At 37.7% G+C, this 19,119-nt stretch overlaps 1 protein-coding gene across 1 annotated transcript in view; it reads right to left on the bottom strand.

The window, feature by feature from the left end:
* The window catches only part of tspan15 (tetraspanin 15), a 42,554-nt gene that overhangs the window by 5,657 nt on the left and 17,778 nt on the right, over positions 1-19,119 (bottom strand). Inside the window, exons 4-7 of the mRNA XM_005458925.4 lie at positions 17,609-17,704; positions 6,442-6,558; positions 1,940-1,990; positions 1,392-1,505 (exon numbers count right to left, since the gene is read on the bottom strand). Of these exons, the coding sequence (XP_005458982.1) occupies positions 1,392-1,505; positions 1,940-1,990; positions 6,442-6,558; positions 17,609-17,704 (378 nt within the window). The remainder of the gene's footprint in view (positions 1-1,391; positions 1,506-1,939; positions 1,991-6,441; positions 6,559-17,608; positions 17,705-19,119) is intronic.

The following is a 19,119-nucleotide window of genomic DNA, read 5'->3' as shown; positions in this document are numbered from 1 at the left end:
TCCAGTGTTTGAAATCTTGGTACAATATTAGATTCTTCTCTGGTCTGCGCAGTTGAACCGAAAAAATAAAAATAAAAATAAAAAAATCCCGCATTTGTGTTTAGATTATTGTAATGCCCTGTTTACTGGTTTTGACAAATAATCTCTCCAATCTGTACAAAATACTGCATCCACACTATTAACACGTTCTAGAAATCAAGCTTACAACACTCCCATCTTGTACTCAATAAATTAGCTCCCAATAGATTTTACCATTTGTTTAAAATTCTTGTATTTACACACAGAGTGCTAAGTGGCCATGCTCCAGATTATTTATCTCATCTTCTTACAAACACACTGCTGCTCACTATCTCCATTCACAAGTTCAGAATTTGTTAGTTGTTCCTCGTACATGACTAAAGGCCGGGGAGTCTTTTTAGTCTACATTTAGTTGTTTTGTTTAAACAGGCTTTCTGTTCAGACTTTTATTACATTATTTATTTATCTATCTATCTGCCTGCCTATGTCTGTCTATACTTTTGTATTGAGTTTAACTTTTAACAATTAAATGTTTAAAGTAAAATTAAATGGTAATTGTTCTATAAACATCCATGGTGGGAATAAATATCCATAATGCAAATAAAACTAATTTGGCTACAAAGTGATACAGATAACTCCTCATATATAGTACTACACATTACAATATAACTTAGTCATCTTTGTCTCAGGTAAACCATACTAAACCAGCCTGTTTTTTGCAGCTAATGTTTTGTGTTAAATTGTGCTTCTAAAAGGCTCTTTCAGTGCATCTTTTTAAATCAGATCTGTTTGGAGGTTCATCCACCCATCCATTTTCTGTCCCATGGGCAACAATTGAAAGATGCATGCCTCTACTCTGTGCCCCTCCCCTCCAGAGCTCTGCACCTTTATTCAAACACCCTTTTGAAGAAGTTAATTGCTGTCGTTTGTACCAACCATTGACAGCTTTCCCTTCACCACAGTAATAACTGTATTTGTTTAGAACTTTTTAAAACACATAGTTACAAAGTGAGTCATAGTTGGGATAAAAACACATTAAAAATGAGTGTAAATATTTGCACATGCAAACAGAGTCAAGCACATGGTCTTTCATTCATTTCTGCATGAACACTCCTATACAAACATAATAGGAGAACAAAAGGCCAGAGATAATGGGAAAAGCTAACCTGTAAAAAAATGAGTAGAAAGGTAAAGCATCTGCATCATTATCTCACTGTACACACTGTACAAATCCACTCCTCAGTATTCATCATAAAACTGCTCATGAGAGAAACTTGTCTGTTTATTGGTGTTGATAGTGTGTGTGTGTGTGTGTGTGTGTGTGTGTGTGTGTGTGTGTGTGTGTGTGTGTGTGTGTGTGTGTGTGTGTGTACCTGAGGCACTAGGATCAAAAACAGAAGTATGACCATAATCTTATAATTGTCCAGCAGCCAGTAAATGAATGCATTAGTGCAGCCTCTTCTATAGATTTCAGGCAGTGGTTGATGCTGTGGGACACAGAGCACTGGTGGTTAGTCCGATTTTAAAACTACAAAAAGTCAAAGGCATCTCCCTCTCCTTTCTTCCAACTGTTTAACTTTCTGTTCCTTGCTTATAATAAGACCAGTCCATTACTTAATTATCTGAAACTTGTCCTCAGTTGTGTGAGAGCGACACAGCACATACACATGGCACATCCAGAGTTATGCTAAGAAACATTCAGCTGTCAATGAGATAAAAAAAAAATAAATAAATAAAATAGCAGCAACTGCCAGTTTTCTGTCTGCAATTCCCAGTTTAAATGAACCTTCTGTGGATATAAAGCATACAACAGTCACAATAGATATTTCAGGACATAATAAATTGGGAAGAGCTCTAATAAATGTTTCATCTTTGTTTTTTTTATTTCCAGCACAGACGTTTTATGACTTTGAGGACTTACCTTGTCATCTAGGGCCTTGTACCCACACATAGTGTTGGGCACTTCATTAGCCTGAAAGAGAAGTAAAATGTTTCAAACAAAAATTAACAGAAAGCTGTACAGTGTGGGGACAGACAGGAGAATAAAAGCTTTTATCTAATCTAACCGTTTTATCTTCAGAACAGAGTCATCTGCAGCCTATATCTTGTTGTATTAAAACTAAAATTAAGTGGAATTAAAAATAAACCTCTAAATCTTTATATCCATGTTTGTTCGCAAAGATAAGTCTGCATTAAGGACATGTATGCTCTGCTCTACAGAATCCGTTGCCACTCATGTGAGTCATCTCTGGCAGGTTGGGACCCGTTTTGCCATTTTCTCTCTGCCAAACATTCTGTCAAGACCATTTTTATTCCACATAAAAATGCTGCTAGTCAAAGAAAGAAAGAAAGAAAGAAAGAAAGAAAACACTTGTCTTTAGGCTGCTTAACAATCTTTCCATTAAAGTTGTGTTTAGAAGTTAACATACACATGTCAGGGTAATTTCAGGCTTTTACTGATTTTTTTAAATTGTTCTTTTCCAAAGGTGGAATTATTTTATAGCATACATCTTTAATGACCTTAAGTTTATTCTTGGATTTTCTCTAATCCACACAGGGTCAAAAGTATGTATATAGGCTCTAATATATACATACACCCCACTAATAATTGGTTAAATGTCACATAGCAAATTGTAGCTTTACCAGATTGGTAGCTTTTGGTAACCATTAACAAGCTTCTACCATAATTCTGGCACTTTTCTTGGCAGAATTGGTACAGTTCATTTAAATTGGCTGGGACTACTTCACATATACCTCTTATTATTGTGGCCACGTAGCTCAATCTTTGAATTGTCTGACCATACAAATTCTCTCAGGAAGGCATTTGGCTTGTCCATGTGGGTTAAGGCTTGAAGGTGCTGATTTTGAAGCAGGTGCTTCTTTCTTGGTCAGCACCCTGTCATGTAAAACTAACTTTGTATTGGACAGAGATGCTGGTGTTCCAGACTTGAGTCTTGGTGATTTCTGGATTGTTCCTGAACATCCTAACAAACTTTCCTTTAATCTAAGGGTGATAGTTTGGGTATTTCAGTCAGTGGAAAAGTGGTGAGATCCAAATAGCTTGTAATCACACACAATTGTTTGAATGATCTTGGAATTATCTTGTTTAAAAATGGCACTGAGAGATCTTTCCAGTTTGAATAAATGCATAATTCTCATTATTAGATCTTCAGTGACTTCCTTGGACTTTCCCATTGTTTTTGTGCCGCAAAGGGAACTTACCAGTTGTAGTCAATCATGATTACTAATGAGAAGTAAGCAGGCCTTGTATTATATATAATTATGTTAAACTACATTACATAATTAAATTATACATAACGTGTACTTATGTCAATCATTCTACTGACAGAGAATCGTTTAAACCAACACTAAGCACTACTGGACCCGTAACGAGCTGCTAATCAATTTCTTTTTTGATGCTGTTGTGAGCTGGGTCTGTATGATACAGACCCGATCAAAAGTTTAACACCACCTGAAAAGTGGCAAAAAATAAAAAAATAAATAAAATAATCATATTTCATATTTTGCATGGTTGATCTTAACAAGATCCAACCATGATTAAACTATAATCCAACCAAGATTAAATGCCGTTTTCAATAAATTGCATGCTCAAAAAATGTTTTGTCTCACTCCCATTTCTTCTTGTTGCATATTAAAGCTCTGCTTGGAACCTGTTTAAGATCCAACAATGCAAAATATGATTTTTTGCCATTTTTCAACTGGTCTTATGGCAGGGGCTGGGCTGTGCACAGAACTTAGTAGAGTCTTTTTTTGAGTTGTTGTTTACAGTTGAGTGCGTGACAGTGGGCAAGCTCCAACAGTGAGTTTATGCAGTGTGCGTTCCTGTGAAGTGTCGAAAAAAGGCTGCTCACTGCTCAACCCAGTCCCCCTCTGTGTTCCTGCTGAGGTGAACCCATCCGTAGCAGAGATCTCTGTTACAACAGTCTTATACTGGCTCACTAAAATGCAAAATTGTGGAATATTTTTTTTAAACTAACAAAAAGTTTGAGCCAACACAGAAACCTTGTAATTAAATTAAATTTAGAGAATGTAGGATGAGATCAGTTTCATAAGTTCAGACACAGTTCATCAAACTGTTGTGTGTTTAGCTCGAGACTTTCTCTTTGTTCTCTTTGTCCTTATAATTACTGGACAGTGTAGGTGTATAGATTACAGGGAGCCTTTGCTACTTAGAGGTGGAGAAAATTGCCTGCATATGCCATGGCTAAGGCTTAATCACAATATAGGGTGAAGAGGTGCATTTTAAATGTCACTCTGCATGCAAGAGCAATTACTTTAAGCCCCAGACACACAGACAGTGGCAACCACAGAGCACTAGAGAAAAATGTGCATTCCTTAACGCCAACCACTTTGCAAATGAAAATCTGAATTTCAGTTGTTTAGCAGTTGCTTGGGGCTGCAAGCATTTTGGGTTGCTGGGGGAAAGGAAGGTGTCGCCGACAGATCTCTAGGCCTGTGTGACTGAGAGCTTCAATCACTCACACACACACACACACACACACACACACACACACACACACACACACACACACACACACACACACACACACACACACACACACACACACACACCTTAAAAAACGAATTCAGGAACAAACATGATAAAATTACAGATTAGTTGGTATCTAACTCTGATCTTCAGCTCTCACTGTAGATAAAACTGCATGCCCTCAGTGAGAAGGTGCCTTCCTGAGCAAATAAAATGCCAGCATCTCACAGTGTGTAATTTGTCTCTCAGAAGTGAAGCTGCGTGGGATTTTGGGAGTTCTCCTCAGCACAACTGCAGATCAAAAACCCTCTCATGAGACAGATGAGGATGTATCAAGATAAATTCACGTCACACTTTAGCCACTTATTCACATATTTTCACGTGAATATCGACCCCCAGCAAACCTGGAATCTTTAGCTTTAACTAATCAGACTTTGTTCATTCCCACTGCAGCCACAAAACACCTACACAATATTTTTAAAAACCTCTTAGCATGAAGTGTTCATTAACTCCAGTGAAGAGACAGGTGTGTTTAATATGTGCAATCCTCTTTTACAGGGGACCTAATGTATTCTAGCTTCATATTTTTCATAACTGGACCCCATTAAAAATAGGTCAGCATGAGATACAGTTTAAGATGGTAAATGCCAGAGTCATTTTGGTCTTTTAACATTTGGTTTACACGTTTGAATTTATTTTAAGGATTTTCTCAAATCCACACATATATTAAACTGGTTAATATTCCAAACCACATATCAGTCTTGATGAGTGTTTGGGGTTATTGTCCTGCTGGAACACCCAGCTGTGTCTTAGTTTTAAGTGTCTAGCTGTTAATTTGAGATCAAGTTGAAGAATTTGGAGGTATCTACTCGGTGTAATGTAATGTACCATTGGCAGCAAAGCAGTCCCAGAGCATGACACTACCACCATCATGCTTGACAGTTAAAAGTTTAAAAACCTCAAGTTGTCACTATGGTCAAAAAGCTCAATCTTTGACCATAAAACCTTTCTCCAAAAGGCATATGGCTTCCAGTTCACGGCAGATTTGAGCCTTGGTTTGTCCTGAACATCCTACAACCTATTTCTTCTTATGTGAAGATGACAGTTTTGGTATTCTTCCAAGCTTTTGCAAAATTGTGCTTACATAGACCTGTCTGAACTGATGAACTGATGATCTGCAGTTGTTTAGAAATGGCCCCAAGCGACTTTCCCAACGTGTCCAAATCTACTAGTCTCAGCTTTAGATTTTTGCTGAATTCCTTGGATTTCCCCTCGTTCCGAATATTTGTCAATCTGACGAGTGCTGTCAAACAAATCTTTTTAATGCTGATAAAAAGAAACTACTGGTTGTAGTCAGTAATTATCACTAACAAGAAAGTAATAGGTCTTGGCATTATCAAGTTAAAAGACACTGTAGAACATTTAAAACCACTTCTTAAAAGATTTAAGTGGACATATGTATATATTTGAGGCTATATGGACTAGAAAAAATACAATATAAGTTCAAATTCAAACTTGTGCACCCAATTCTTGTTCTTTTTTTTTTTTCCAAACAGTCATTAAAAACAAAAGCTGTTCAAAGAAACCATTAAATGTCCTAAATTTCCATGACATTCGTGCCCATGATGGATGTAAACGTCTACCCACAAGTAGTTTCTAAAAAACATCATTTAAATGTTATATACCATGTAAAATATGTACTTGTAATTATGTACTTGTAATTATAATAATAAAAATGGTTTAAACATAGTAGCTGAACATAAATTGTGCTGTAGCAGTATTATCAGAAGAGGCAGAAGCAGTTAGCATCATGCATAGAAATTGGTAATACAAGAGTTAAGTATTATTGCAACAGGAAAAGCATATATTGTACCAGCTGATGTAGTGGTAAGACCATCAGTAATGACACCTACCGTAGTAGTAACACAGCAGGTATATGGGACACCGCAGGCTAACGGACCAGGCGCACTACAGTTGTGGTACATGTTGACTTTCCAGTCTTGAAATTCTTCACCTCCACAACACTTAAACTGACAAAGATGACAAAAATTAAAGGTAAGAAGGAAAAGGAAAGTGGTTTTAAAACGCAGGAGAGACAGAGAGAGTCAATAAGTAACCAACTAGGTGAACACGATTAATTTTGTTGTGGTGGTATGATGCCAAAAAGTAGCATTTTAGGATGAAATTAAGCACAATTAACAACATTTTGCATCCAGTTAGTATTCAATTCAATTTTATTTATATAGCGCCAAATCACAACAAAAGTCGCCTCAAGGCGCTTTATATTGTACAGTAGATTATGTAGAGTATGTGATTGTCCGGGTGCTTCCTCTTCAAAAATCAGTGTACAGTGTACACTATGCTCTCTGTTTCTCACGTTTCCTCCACTTTCAGCCAGAATTTGAAAGGAGCAGATCGAAGGTTTGTACGTTTCCCCGTACAAAATATTTTACTAAGCTGTTTACAAGACAAATGAGGTAGAATATAGCACCAATATTCACATTTAGATGCAGCTGTGTTTACTATCCAAATACGATTTTCCACTGGTGGCAAAATTATTTGACTGTGCAAACGCAGCTTCCCCCTTTCATTCCTTCTACCACATTCTTGAAAAGGTCGGTAGGTGTTGTGATATTTGCACATATCCAAAAACCTGCTTATATCTACTTCCTTCATTACTTTTAAGAGCAGGTGCGTTTTTCCTTCCCACTAGAAATGTAAGCTCTTCCTCGGGGATGCATCTCTGTCCCTGCCATGTAAAGTGCTGGCTGGTCTGTTTGTGTACAAAATACTCAGAGCCGACTCCGGCACAAGGCCATCCATCTGTCTATCCATCCATTTCCTTAATCACTTATCCAATTCAGAGTCACGGGGGGTTTGGTCCCATTTCAGATGTCATTCAGTGAGAGGCAGGATACAACCTGGACAGGTGGCTCGTACATCACAGGCCATGTATCAGAATTTATGTTAATATTCAGATCTGAGGAAAATATTCCCATTTCGAAAGAAAACCTGAAAACACAAAATACTTCACCAGGAGGAGAAAAAAGGACTAATTTGGAATATTCAAAGAGAATTTGCTGCTTCACTGACCTGCATCAAATTTGGAAATTATCATCTTCACAAGAACAGTGAAACATTATGTGTCATCACCTGCAGCCACGTGTTGTAGGATCAACAGAGGCTGCACCAGCCATTTTTATTGCCCTCTTTTTTTGCAAAAACCCCAAAAACAATCAACAGCAAACAAACCTGGGAAAACACATTAGCATTAGTAAGACAACAACATATTTATAAACATATTTATATGTTTATAAAGTTTTAATAAAGTTTTCCTGACTATACAAACAACACAAATCCCACAATAATACACAAAATCTCTGTTCATTTGTTTCCAAACTCTTCCTAAATGATCAGCAGTTGTGCAACCAGAGTTGGCACAGAGGTACATCTTGGGACCCTGAAGGCTTTCACATCATTACATTGCCTAGCAACCACCTACCAACAAGCTTAAATGACCCATTCATAACGTTTATGCACCTACAACTCCTCGTAAGAATATGTTATTTTCATGCTATAAAAATCATATCTAAATTATATCTAGAAAAACTTAAATAATGTGCATTTTATGAAGTCTTAACGTTGCCTAGCAACCAACTAGAAATGGACTAAAATGACCCATTTGTAGCATTTATCTAGCTCCAAGACCTATGAAAAACCTAATATTGTTTTTATTTTATAAAAAGAACATCTAATTTACATCCATGTAAACCTGAATTGCGCACGATTTATTATGATGTCATGTTTCCCAGCAACCACCAACCAACAAGCTAAAATGAGAATTTGTAGCGTTTTTGCATCTACAACATGTCGCAAAAGTATAGAAGGGTTTTTGTTTCACAATATCTAATATCCACAAAATTTGCAAAATATGCATGCTATATTGTGAATGTCAGTCATGTTCTCTAGGAACCACCTAGCAATGTAAAAATCTAAATGTTTTTGTAAATCAGGTTTTCTATGAGCAGTTTGCAGTTCTTCAGATTGTATTATAAGAAAAGGTGGTTCAGGGGGCATTTCCTAAGCTGTGTTCATTACTAAGGCAATCAGTTTTTTCATTTTATTTAGTTCTTTGTACATTTGCTAAAGGCACAAATGTGCACTTTCTTTGCTCAGTTTTCATCGTACAGAGTGGAAAAGTTGCTTTGGTGTGCTGAACTGTGTTTCCCGTTTTCATCCAAAGTTACAATAAGACAGTTTTTAAGGTAGTGCTGACTGTTGAAGAACAAACTCACAGTTAAAATAGGGCATAAGCCTTAAATTGGCACTTCTCATTATACAAGAAATGCAAATGAACTTGTCATAGCAGTATCGCCTCAGTTAACAATTAGCATTAATGGGATACAGCTATAAAAATGGGAAAAATGTCTCAATTGATGGCACTCTGAGTAAATTACGGCTGCCGTTTGACATCTCAGTTTTTTTTGTTTGATTTACACTTTCACTTGGGGTAGATAGCAACTGCACAGCTGCCTCAGAGAGTAAAGATTGAGGGAAGCAGAGCCCAATACTGGTATCTCTGCTTGGTAGTCACTTATTGAATCTAATATTTTATTGGGAGGGAGAACATGAGGCAGAAAGAGAGAATGAGACAAGAGATAAAGAGGGACGATGAATAAATGAATAGATATGAGAGCGCTCTTTGTCAGGCAGTGTCATCAGTATGCTGATATGATGACAGTCTGCCAAAGCAATACTCCCTCCTCTGTTGGTGTGATTCTGCACAGCTGTTTTTTTAGAACTGGGTCAAGACCCAAAGAAAGGTCACACACAAAAAACAAACAAACAAAAAAACCCCACAACAACAAGCAAAAATTAATATAAGAACACCGAGTTCTCAGTGTTGTAGGTGCAACAGTGGAGTATCACCCAATCTAATCCCGTCTATGAGCAGACTGTCATGTTCAATTCATTACGCAGCCTCATGAGATAAAACTGAAGCATCTTTTCAAAACACGTTCATCTCCTGAGATTCTGATGTGACGTGTGAGAGTGATGGATGGATTACACAACAGTTTGTTTACTAAAGTTAAGGGTGAAATACAAAGTCATTTAAAAGTGATGTGACAAATTTTTATGTTTTCATGAAACGAACCCGATACAATTTATTTCTGGTAGATCGCTAAAGAGACAGTGTCTGGCTGTGCTGGCGATACAGAGAATATTGTTTTTTTTTCCTCCTCATTTATTTTTATGACTGCACTGGTGACAGTCATGACCGAAGGCATTATGTTCTGGGGTTGTCCATCTGTCCAAAGGTCTTAAAACTGGCAACCTCATGGAGTAATTGTTAAATCAGTTCCCTTGACTTCTCTCTCCCTCTCCCCCCCTAATGTGTGGCTGAAGGAATTCTATGTGTTCACATCCTCATGAATGTGACATGTCAGGAATTTGTATAAACATTAATTGGTCAAAAAGTCACCCTCACAAAATATTTAGCTGAGCTGGTTTGCAGAGGTATACAACAGTAAGGTGGTAGCTCGAGTTTATTTTATTATTTTTTTATTGTGACTAAATTCCCCAAATGTCTCCTGGAATTAAATATTTGCAGAATAAGTGACTAATTTTGTGACTGTCCAGCTGACTGATGACTAGCTGCTTGCATGCAGACTGTGACTAACCGTATGGTTAAGTCCCCGTCTGAGCCAACCGCTCAAAGCATGGGTTGCAATTACAGCAACATAATGAGCGTATGATTACAGGTTAAAGACTGAGGTGTTTTTTTGCAAAAAGTTTGCTAAACTTTTCAGGATCACTCACTATTGTTACTGTATTAATAATAACCATAATTATGACTTTATTTATATAACACTGTTCAAGCTCCACATTATAACGTGCTTCACAGGAGCAACAGAATAAACAGAAGTGACAAATGTAGGAAAAAAAGACAATTCAAAGTAAATTTAAGGGGAGGGAAACGCGTTCTCATAAACGTATTTTTAAAAGATGATTTCAAGGAAGTGACTGACTTGATTTCGCCAGACAGGTTGTTTCAGAGCCTCAGGGCTCTGACTGCAAATGCTTTGTCCCTTTGATTTTTTTAGTTGGGCCCCTGGAACAGGCAAAAGACCTCTGGTGCATATAGTAATTACTAAGAGGTCAGAAATGTAGCTTGGAGCAAAGCTATGAAAGACTAACAGAAATCAGTAAAATCTTAAATTTAATTCTAAACATAGTGTAAAAAGGTAAGAGAGATGTGATCTTGTCTCCTCGTTCTAGCTGAAAGTCTGGCAGCTGAGTTCTGTAGAGTCTGCTTTAACTTAGTAGAATGACATTCACAAGGATCTAGAGGTTGGCCATCTCCTGGCAGCCTCTTTTTCTACAAAAATATATATTTTGCCCAACCAAGTTGACGAATGGTTTGCAGCTGTAACTGAAAGAGGTTGCTGCACCAAAAACATGCATGTAATTCTTTTGGTCACTAGCAGATTGCTGGTAGTGCTGCAGTTGCCCGTAGTTGGCATGGAAGACGGCAACTTGTATGCAAACACTTGCTAATGAAACACTGACCAGCTGTGAAAATTTGAAGGCAAAAGATAAACCTTTCCAGCTTGCAACTCAACTAAACGTTGTGCCTTAGAGCTAAATCCAATGTATTTTTCTTATATTTTCACTACTGCTTGAAGACTAAGTAGTGAGAGTTTGCAAAGACGTTGGCGGCTTCCATAAGAACCACTAGCAACCAAAGCAAGGAAGTTGCCAGTGCAGCACCTAAAACCCCATTTGTGACAGATTGCACCTATCGACGCCAAACAACCTTGAAGAATACAGTTTTTTCCTAGTGACTTATGGTAATACATACCGGTAAGTTCACTGTCTGGTCTCTAAAAGTGTGTCACTCAGGCTTTAGTTCCCATCAAACCAGTAGGCCTTGTAAAACCAGCAGCTTGAAATTTTTACAGCAGGGAACCAGTTCACCCACTTCCCCGAGGCTGATATAGCTCCTGAAAAAGAGTTTTCTCTGTTTTTACAGAAAATTATAGTATTTTGTCATTTACGCAAAAAAACTAAGTGCTGTAATAACTCAGTACATTTGTATAGGTACAGTTTTATACTCTATTAGATGGATGGAAAATGTTCCACATAATCATAACCATACTGCAATATAAGTTTAATGTCTCTACCTCAACCCTTGAAAATGAATACAAGTGTTTTCAGTAAGTGGAAGGCAAAGGTTAGTGTTTGTGCATTCATGTAAGATTTATTAATGATTTCGTACTTTTCTTGTTTTTTACTGCATTTCGTATTATGTTTCTGTGTTTATTATATTTTCATTGACAGACACCACTGGATGAACTTTAATGTTATGCTCACAGTATTCTCTTAATGAAATTTACCATGTCTATGCACAATTGCTATGCTTAAATTGCACCAATGCTTTCCGTGATGAATCCAGAATTCGCTTATAAATATGCATGATCACTTCTGAGTGAAACGTACAGCACTGTGGAAAGATGGCGTTTGAAAGAGTGTCTGCCTGAATGACTTTTTTGTTTGAAGTGCTCGAACACTTCTTGGTATACACAACAAAGCCCTGCTGCAGTGCTGTGGGGGTATTTATTGCTGTGCCTGGGCGCAGATTGTGGTTAACAAATGATGTGAAGTTTTCAAGCTCCATTGTTTTTATGAAGCAAGGTGTCTGCAGTGGCTAAGGTGTTATCTAATGAGGGAAATGAAAAGTTGTTGCTCCTGGCAATGAAACCAACAAGTGGTCAATAATATGACAACTATTTTGATAAATTATGCATGTAATTGTGTGAGAAAAATGTCCCCTCTGTCTCCTCTGCAGGGGCGAAGAAAGAGGCAGCTTCTACTGGTGGAATAAATGTCACATCTCCATTACAATACTGAGGCACAGTGGATAGAAAGGTCAGCTTGAAATCAGCTTAATACCGGATATGATACGACCTACCACTTATACATGAATTCTGTGCTCAGAATGAGATGTTTCCTAATATCTTTACAGCTGGAACAAAAAGCTTACAGATGTGCTTGGTCACTGAAGACACAGCTTTAAGTATGTTTCAAACTAAGAGATCAATTATTTTGTAGTTCATGTGACATTTATCATAATATCTGTGTCAAAGGAAGAGCCATTAACAGTAAAACCAGTGATAGCGTCACACTTACAGACACTATACAAGATTTCAGATACGAAATGGTTAAAATTTATTTTGTAAAAAATGGAAATTCGACTTAAGGCCCAACTCTAACGTTTGTCAACTCCTCAGATGGATTTTGCTTGGTCTTGCTCAGGTGTATGTCTGCTATGTTAGTGTGTAAATGTAATGAGAAAAACAAATATGCAAAACCCTTCTATGTGACCCCATGCCTGTCCTACTTGCTTTATTCAGTTAAGAAACAGGAAGTGGTGGTGTGCTTATTACAGTCTGGAGTTTGAACCCTAGAGTCATTCCACATCCGCTTGTAGAACCAATCGTCAAGAACTTGAAGTAAGCAATTTTTTGTGTGACTTTATGAGTCTCTCACAATCTCTCACATGAGGTGGGGAAATGTTGGCCCACTCTTCACCATGCTGCTTCAGTTCATTTGGTGATTGCAGATTTTTGTCTATACACAGGTTGCGCAAGTCTTTTCTTTTCCCATCCATTCTGTTGTAGTTTTGTTGCTGTGCTCGGGATCATTGACCTGTTGCATGACCCGGTTTTGCACGATCTTTAGCTGGTAAACATGTTGCCTCACATCCGACTCTGGTATACAGAGTAGTTCATGGTCGAGTCAGTGACTGCAGGATGTCCAGGTCCAATTCCAAACCAGTTTAAACCATCACCCCTCGACCACCTCTTTGTCCTGATATGCTGTGTTTGGCTTTTACCAGATGCGGTGCTATCCATTAAGACTAAACCTCTCCAATTTAATTTCATCACTGTTGATGTGTTTCGTTGTTGGCATTGTGTAAAAGACCTGAATGCTCCGGATCAGCAAACTGGCAAAAATTCTGCTGTCAGAAAGGTGGTCACACTTGCTGATGATCATTTAATCAAGAGCATTTGATTAACGCCTACTTACCCATTCCTATGGAAGCAGTAAGAGTGTACTTCATTTTCCCACACACTGCTTCTGCATTTTGGCTTAATGTTTGTTAATTAAATAATGACATGGTGTAAAATGACATGTTTTTTAGTTCACTTGAGGTTGTATTTACCGAAATTTAGAACCTGCTAAGGACCAGGTTATTTTTAACATGTCCTGATACAGAAACCCTTAGATTAGAAAGTGGGTGTGCTTTCATTTTTAAGTGACTGTACATTTGGAGTTTTATCTCAGTTATTAAAGTGAAGATGTCTTAACCTGTACAGAATCAGATTTTAATATTGTCAAGGAGAGATTCACTTAAAGTCCATCTTAAAATAGTACTCACACAGCTATTTCTCTGCTCAAGTTACTCTTTTCTCTGATCCACGCTCCTACTGACTTCAGAAATCTCTATAAATATTTGGAGCTGACCATACCGATAAATGTGAGGTAAACTGGAAATATTCTATTCCATTTTTTTGTGTTGGCTGAACAATAGACTGGCAATCTGTCCAGGGATGTACCCCGCCTCTTCCCCATCACAGTATAAGAGATGGATAAATGAATGGATGGATGAAGAAACTCAAAGTTATAACCTTGAAAGTAGGCAATGGTTTAATTATGGAAGTTCATGTAAGGAAAAAAGTGTGAAATTCTCAATTCTCAAGTCGGTCCTTTATTCACAGAGGGTGTCACCAGTTGGGCATCCTACCAAATCTGAATAATGGTCACTATTTCACTGTAAGAATAGTTTTAGTGAGAAACGTCCGGAAAATTATGAAAGTGAAGCTTTGACCTTTCGGATTTAAAAGCATCATTATATTTTTTATCCTATTAGACATGTATGTGACATTTAACTATTTTAATGCAATTAATTCATCCTTAAGCCAAAGTGAATGTTTGTGCCAAATGCTAAGAGTTTTCAAAATGCATTCCTGAAATGACACATTCAAGAAAAACAGAAAACAATGAGTCCAGCATGGACTGTCACCAGAGGGGATGGAAGAAAAATAGCATGGCAGAAATTAAATTCTGCCTCCTCTGACTAAACAATGTGTGTGTCCTGGCTCTGAATGTTGGATTGTCAGTTTCAATTTCTGGATTCAGAGACCGTTCGATAACAAAAAAAGAAAAAAGAAAAAAGAAAAGAAAAAGTGCTGAGGCAACTGTTTGGGCTCTTAGGCATGAGGGCGTTGTCAAGCCTGAAAACTGGTCCCAATAATCAATTTTTCTTTGTTGTTGCAATTATGACTAGGAAGTCGCCCCATCCAAAACATCAGCAGCTATTTACATGTAGACTGGGACAGGACGCCTCCTGTTGAGTTTACACTCAAAACACCTTCTGGCATTTTGCAGGAAAGACTCCTCTGACCCTTTTTGCATTACACACACACAAAATGAAAATAATCTGACAGTACATACGGAGGTGTCATCTAAACACATTAGAAATGTTTTTTTCTTCTGACTGGATATGAGCTTTTCCAGAGTTCAACGGGCACACAGGATGACATTACACAGAACACATTAAAATAAAAAATAGATGGTTTTATAATGTAAAAGAACATTAAAAACACTGCTGGATACAGAACTGTGCTCAAAGTTCACAGACCTGTATGAGCAGTGAAATATTCTGATTGCTCACAGACAAACGCAACATAAACTTCCTATTCAGTTGTTCTCACCTACCCACCGACAACAAAGGGACGCCTTTTTAAATCTTATATGAAAGGAACAGAAAAAAAAGGCACCATTTACATGACGCAAACACAAATGCATGACTGAATTTGGTACCGTTCTCACAAACAAAAATAAATTCAGGACAGTCTCAGTTCCCTCCAAGTTTGTTTTTTTCAAACATGGTTTTCCATTGACGTTCTTCAGAAAAACACTTAATCTCTCTAAGAGCAGGGCAACGGGGCCAGCAAGCAGCTTTAAAAACCTTTACAGGCTTCTGTTAAATTCCTTTCTAACATCACTGAAGCAATCTTTGCTGCTATAAAGTTCTTCAAACATGTCGCTGGATGAATCGGCTGCCAAAACAAAAAAGAGGCTCCTTTTATGTTTTGACAGATAATAAATCGGAACTGCTTTTCTACGCAACAAACTAAGATCTGCATAACCAAGGTGCTGCTGATCTTTGACAAAAAATAAATACACCAATCTAATTGTCCTAACCAACTAAGCACATGCATTATTTTCAGATGTTTTTTCCTCCAGCAATAACAAACCTTCTGTGTGAAAGAGAAAGATATTAATTTGTAAAAATCTTGTTGCATTCTCTCTTTATAAACTGACCAGATTTATTAGGCCTCTTCAGCTGCCTGTTAATAACCTGCTGAAGATCAAATTGAACATGAGAATAGGGAAGAAATGTGATTTAAGGTAGTGTGGTTGTTGATGCAATTCAGACCCATCTGAGTATTTTAGAAACTGCTGATCTACTGGGATTATCACACGCAGCCATCTCTAGGGTTTACAGCGATTGGTTAAAAAAAGAGAAGTTATCGAATGAGCAACAGTTCTCTCAGTATAAATGCCTTGTTGATCAATTTACACATCCAGCTAGTATAGAGTACAGTTTGCCTGTCCTCGTGCCTGCATTGGTAACCTCTGGGCAGTGCAGTTTTCTCACACAATCCAAAGACTCTAACGTGAGATTAACCGGTCATTCCACAATTGTTCATAAGTATGATCGTTCACATGAACCATCATCTGTCCCTCTGTGTAAACCCTGTAAAAGATCAGGGTGTGCTCGGTGTATTACAGAGACAAAGCCCCATCAAAGCAAAAGCCAGTATCCTCCATTCAAAGATCGACATGCATGAACTGTTTCTCATCCTGAGAAAGTTTTACAAACACCCATTATCAGTTACCCAGTCCTGACCAAATGCACACAAAGATCTTTCTTGTAGCTTTCATGGACAATGCTCAAATGCTGTTAAATCTGCCAGTCCACAACTGTGTAAAAAAATTCAGCCCATTTTCTAAACCACCAAATCACCTGCGACACAATGGCTTTAGGGAATTCAAGCACCCTGCAACTATCACGCAATCAGGCCACAAATCCACAGTACACATTCCTTAAAATGATGAAGGCCTGTAGCGTGCAGAACATATGCCCGCTCTCCTGTGCTAATCAGAGTTTGTAGCTGGCTGCTAGTTTCAATGTGTGACCAGTCCGCTGTCCCCTACAGTGCATTACCATATGCTTGATAAAAGCTGGGAAAGAGATCTCCAGCTTCAGGCTGTGTGCATGGCAGCTCGGTGTGCTCTGATGGTCATGCACAGCAATGCAACTAAAAACTTTCAGTGAGGATTCAGGTTCACTGGTTGTGCAGTTTTAAAACAACAAAAAATCCTCAGCTTTATAATAATAATCAGGCTTTGTCTCTACTGCAGGAGATTATTAACATAGACTATATACAAAAGATGGATACTGCTACTGTGACTTCACCCATAGTCTGCGCACTGGATTTTGGTCTCATTTTTGTTTTTTTATCTAGATATGACCATAACTGGATGTGAGTGTTTACCTGGATATTTACCAGCTAATACTAGTTCTGTCTAACTAGCTTGGCTGTCACATTATAGCTGTCATTAAAGGGCTTATAACAACAACATGCACCTACTGAGAAAAAAAAAAAAGCAAAAAAAAAAAAAGCTAAACACCTGACTCTTTACTGCATCTTTAAGAACACCTGAAGCATGTCTTTAATTCTAGTTTATAATTTATAGATTAGAGGGCATAACTTTAACCCTTGAAACTATTTAAACAGATCAGTGATAGGCTGTGATATTTATTTATCCTTTAGCTGTGTATTTGGGGATTTATGGGGATTTACTAAAGTCAAGTCAAGGAACTTTAGTTTCTGACTTTATTTTAAAGTCCTGAGGGTTTCTGGGTGATTAATACAGTCTGTATGTAAAAACAACTTTATCACAGGTGATGTTTATCAAGTAACAGGAAATTAAGAGTCGTCTTACCCTCTTCTGAACGTAGTCCATGATGTTTTTGAAGTCCAAGTCATCGTAGTAGTTTACTATGCCCTTTCGAATGTTCTTGTTCAATAACGTTTCCGCCTGTGAGGGAGGAAAAAGAAAGCAAAACTGTGAATAGTACAGGAGAGGAGAAAGTCAGATTATCACATCTGTCAGTGGAGCTTTAGAGTTACTTGTATGTGTCAAAAACCATTTGGTTGCCATTTTCGGTGCTGTATGAAATGTCTTTGGGCCGACACGTCCTGTAAGCAAAACTGCACTAGTCCATTTATGGTGATGTATTTGTTCTCATCTTGTTTTAATAGCACACTGCATGCTGCCCAACAGTTACAGTATGTGGACATGGTTAGCCTTAAAACAAAGAGTTCAGCCACAACTCCAAATAAAAGCAGAGCTGAATATAACCCATGCTTTTGAAAGGAGAAGTTGGAGGTTTTATTTGTAGTGTGACTTTCAGGGTTAACTGTGGAATTGCATTAAGCTTTAATAACCAAACATAATCATGAATTGTTGAGCTTAATCAACATTTTAGGGGATTTAAGGATTTAAGAGCTTTGACTGAGCAAAATTATGATCAATTAAACAGTTCTGAATTTTTTTTTTTTTTAATGTTAGAGCTTTTTTCCCCTCCTACTTGTATAAAATAAAAAAAGCAGCCAATTGTGTCTCAAATTGTGCGTGTTGTGTACCAAAATACCCTCCATGTTAAAGGGTATTTCGGTACACAACAATCAGTGTGTCAAACAGGCGCCCGCTGAGAGCAAATGCTATCATAAGTCGAGGTGACTGATTCACTGAACCAGGATATTAAAATGAGAGAGAGTTTGACCGCTCACATCTGTCAGTCACAATCTGCTGCTGTGGGGTTACATTAAGTTTAATATATAAGCTTATACAGCCGCTTGGCATAAATATTTATAATTTGGAGGTCTCTTAAGAGAATTTGTTGAGAGCTTTTCATTAAATGTTTTCATTCAGGGAACGGTTCATTTACTCCACTAATTTCTCCACTCTGATACATTAGTCTTATTTATAGTTCATTGGAGATGAAAGCAACAAAGCGCTGGGTTTTTTTTACCCTTTACTCAGGCCTAATATTGTTCCTTTATTTCATTCTTTGAAGCACCGGCGACAATAACGAATCGAGAATGCAACCTCCTCCATTAGGGCCACAGAGATTAAAAGAGATTTAATTTTTCATGCAATTTCTTTTCTTCCTCTCTTGAACATATCAGGTCTTGACAGTGGATGTACTGGGACAAGGCACCCACATTTAAACCAAAGTCTGATGTGCACATTTGTAGAACTAGAGCTCAAAGGGCATCATCTCCTCAAATAGGATGTTAATTAAAACGGGATGCCAAAAATCCCGTCTTTTTTAAAGTCTACATACTCCATCACTTGGCCCATTTTCAGGGATTCTTTTAAAGATTGCAATCTCTATTGTGCTCTCAACATTTTATACGTGCAACCCGTTGAGCCACATTGTAAAAGTA

The sequence above is a fragment of the Oreochromis niloticus genome, linkage group LG1, assembly GCF_001858045.2.
Source record: "Oreochromis niloticus isolate F11D_XX linkage group LG1, O_niloticus_UMD_NMBU, whole genome shotgun sequence".
Classification (NCBI taxonomy): domain Eukaryota; kingdom Metazoa; phylum Chordata; class Actinopteri; order Cichliformes; family Cichlidae; genus Oreochromis; species Oreochromis niloticus.
Note: the sequence above shows the minus strand (reverse complement) of the source record. Positions and strands in the feature narration are given on the sequence as shown.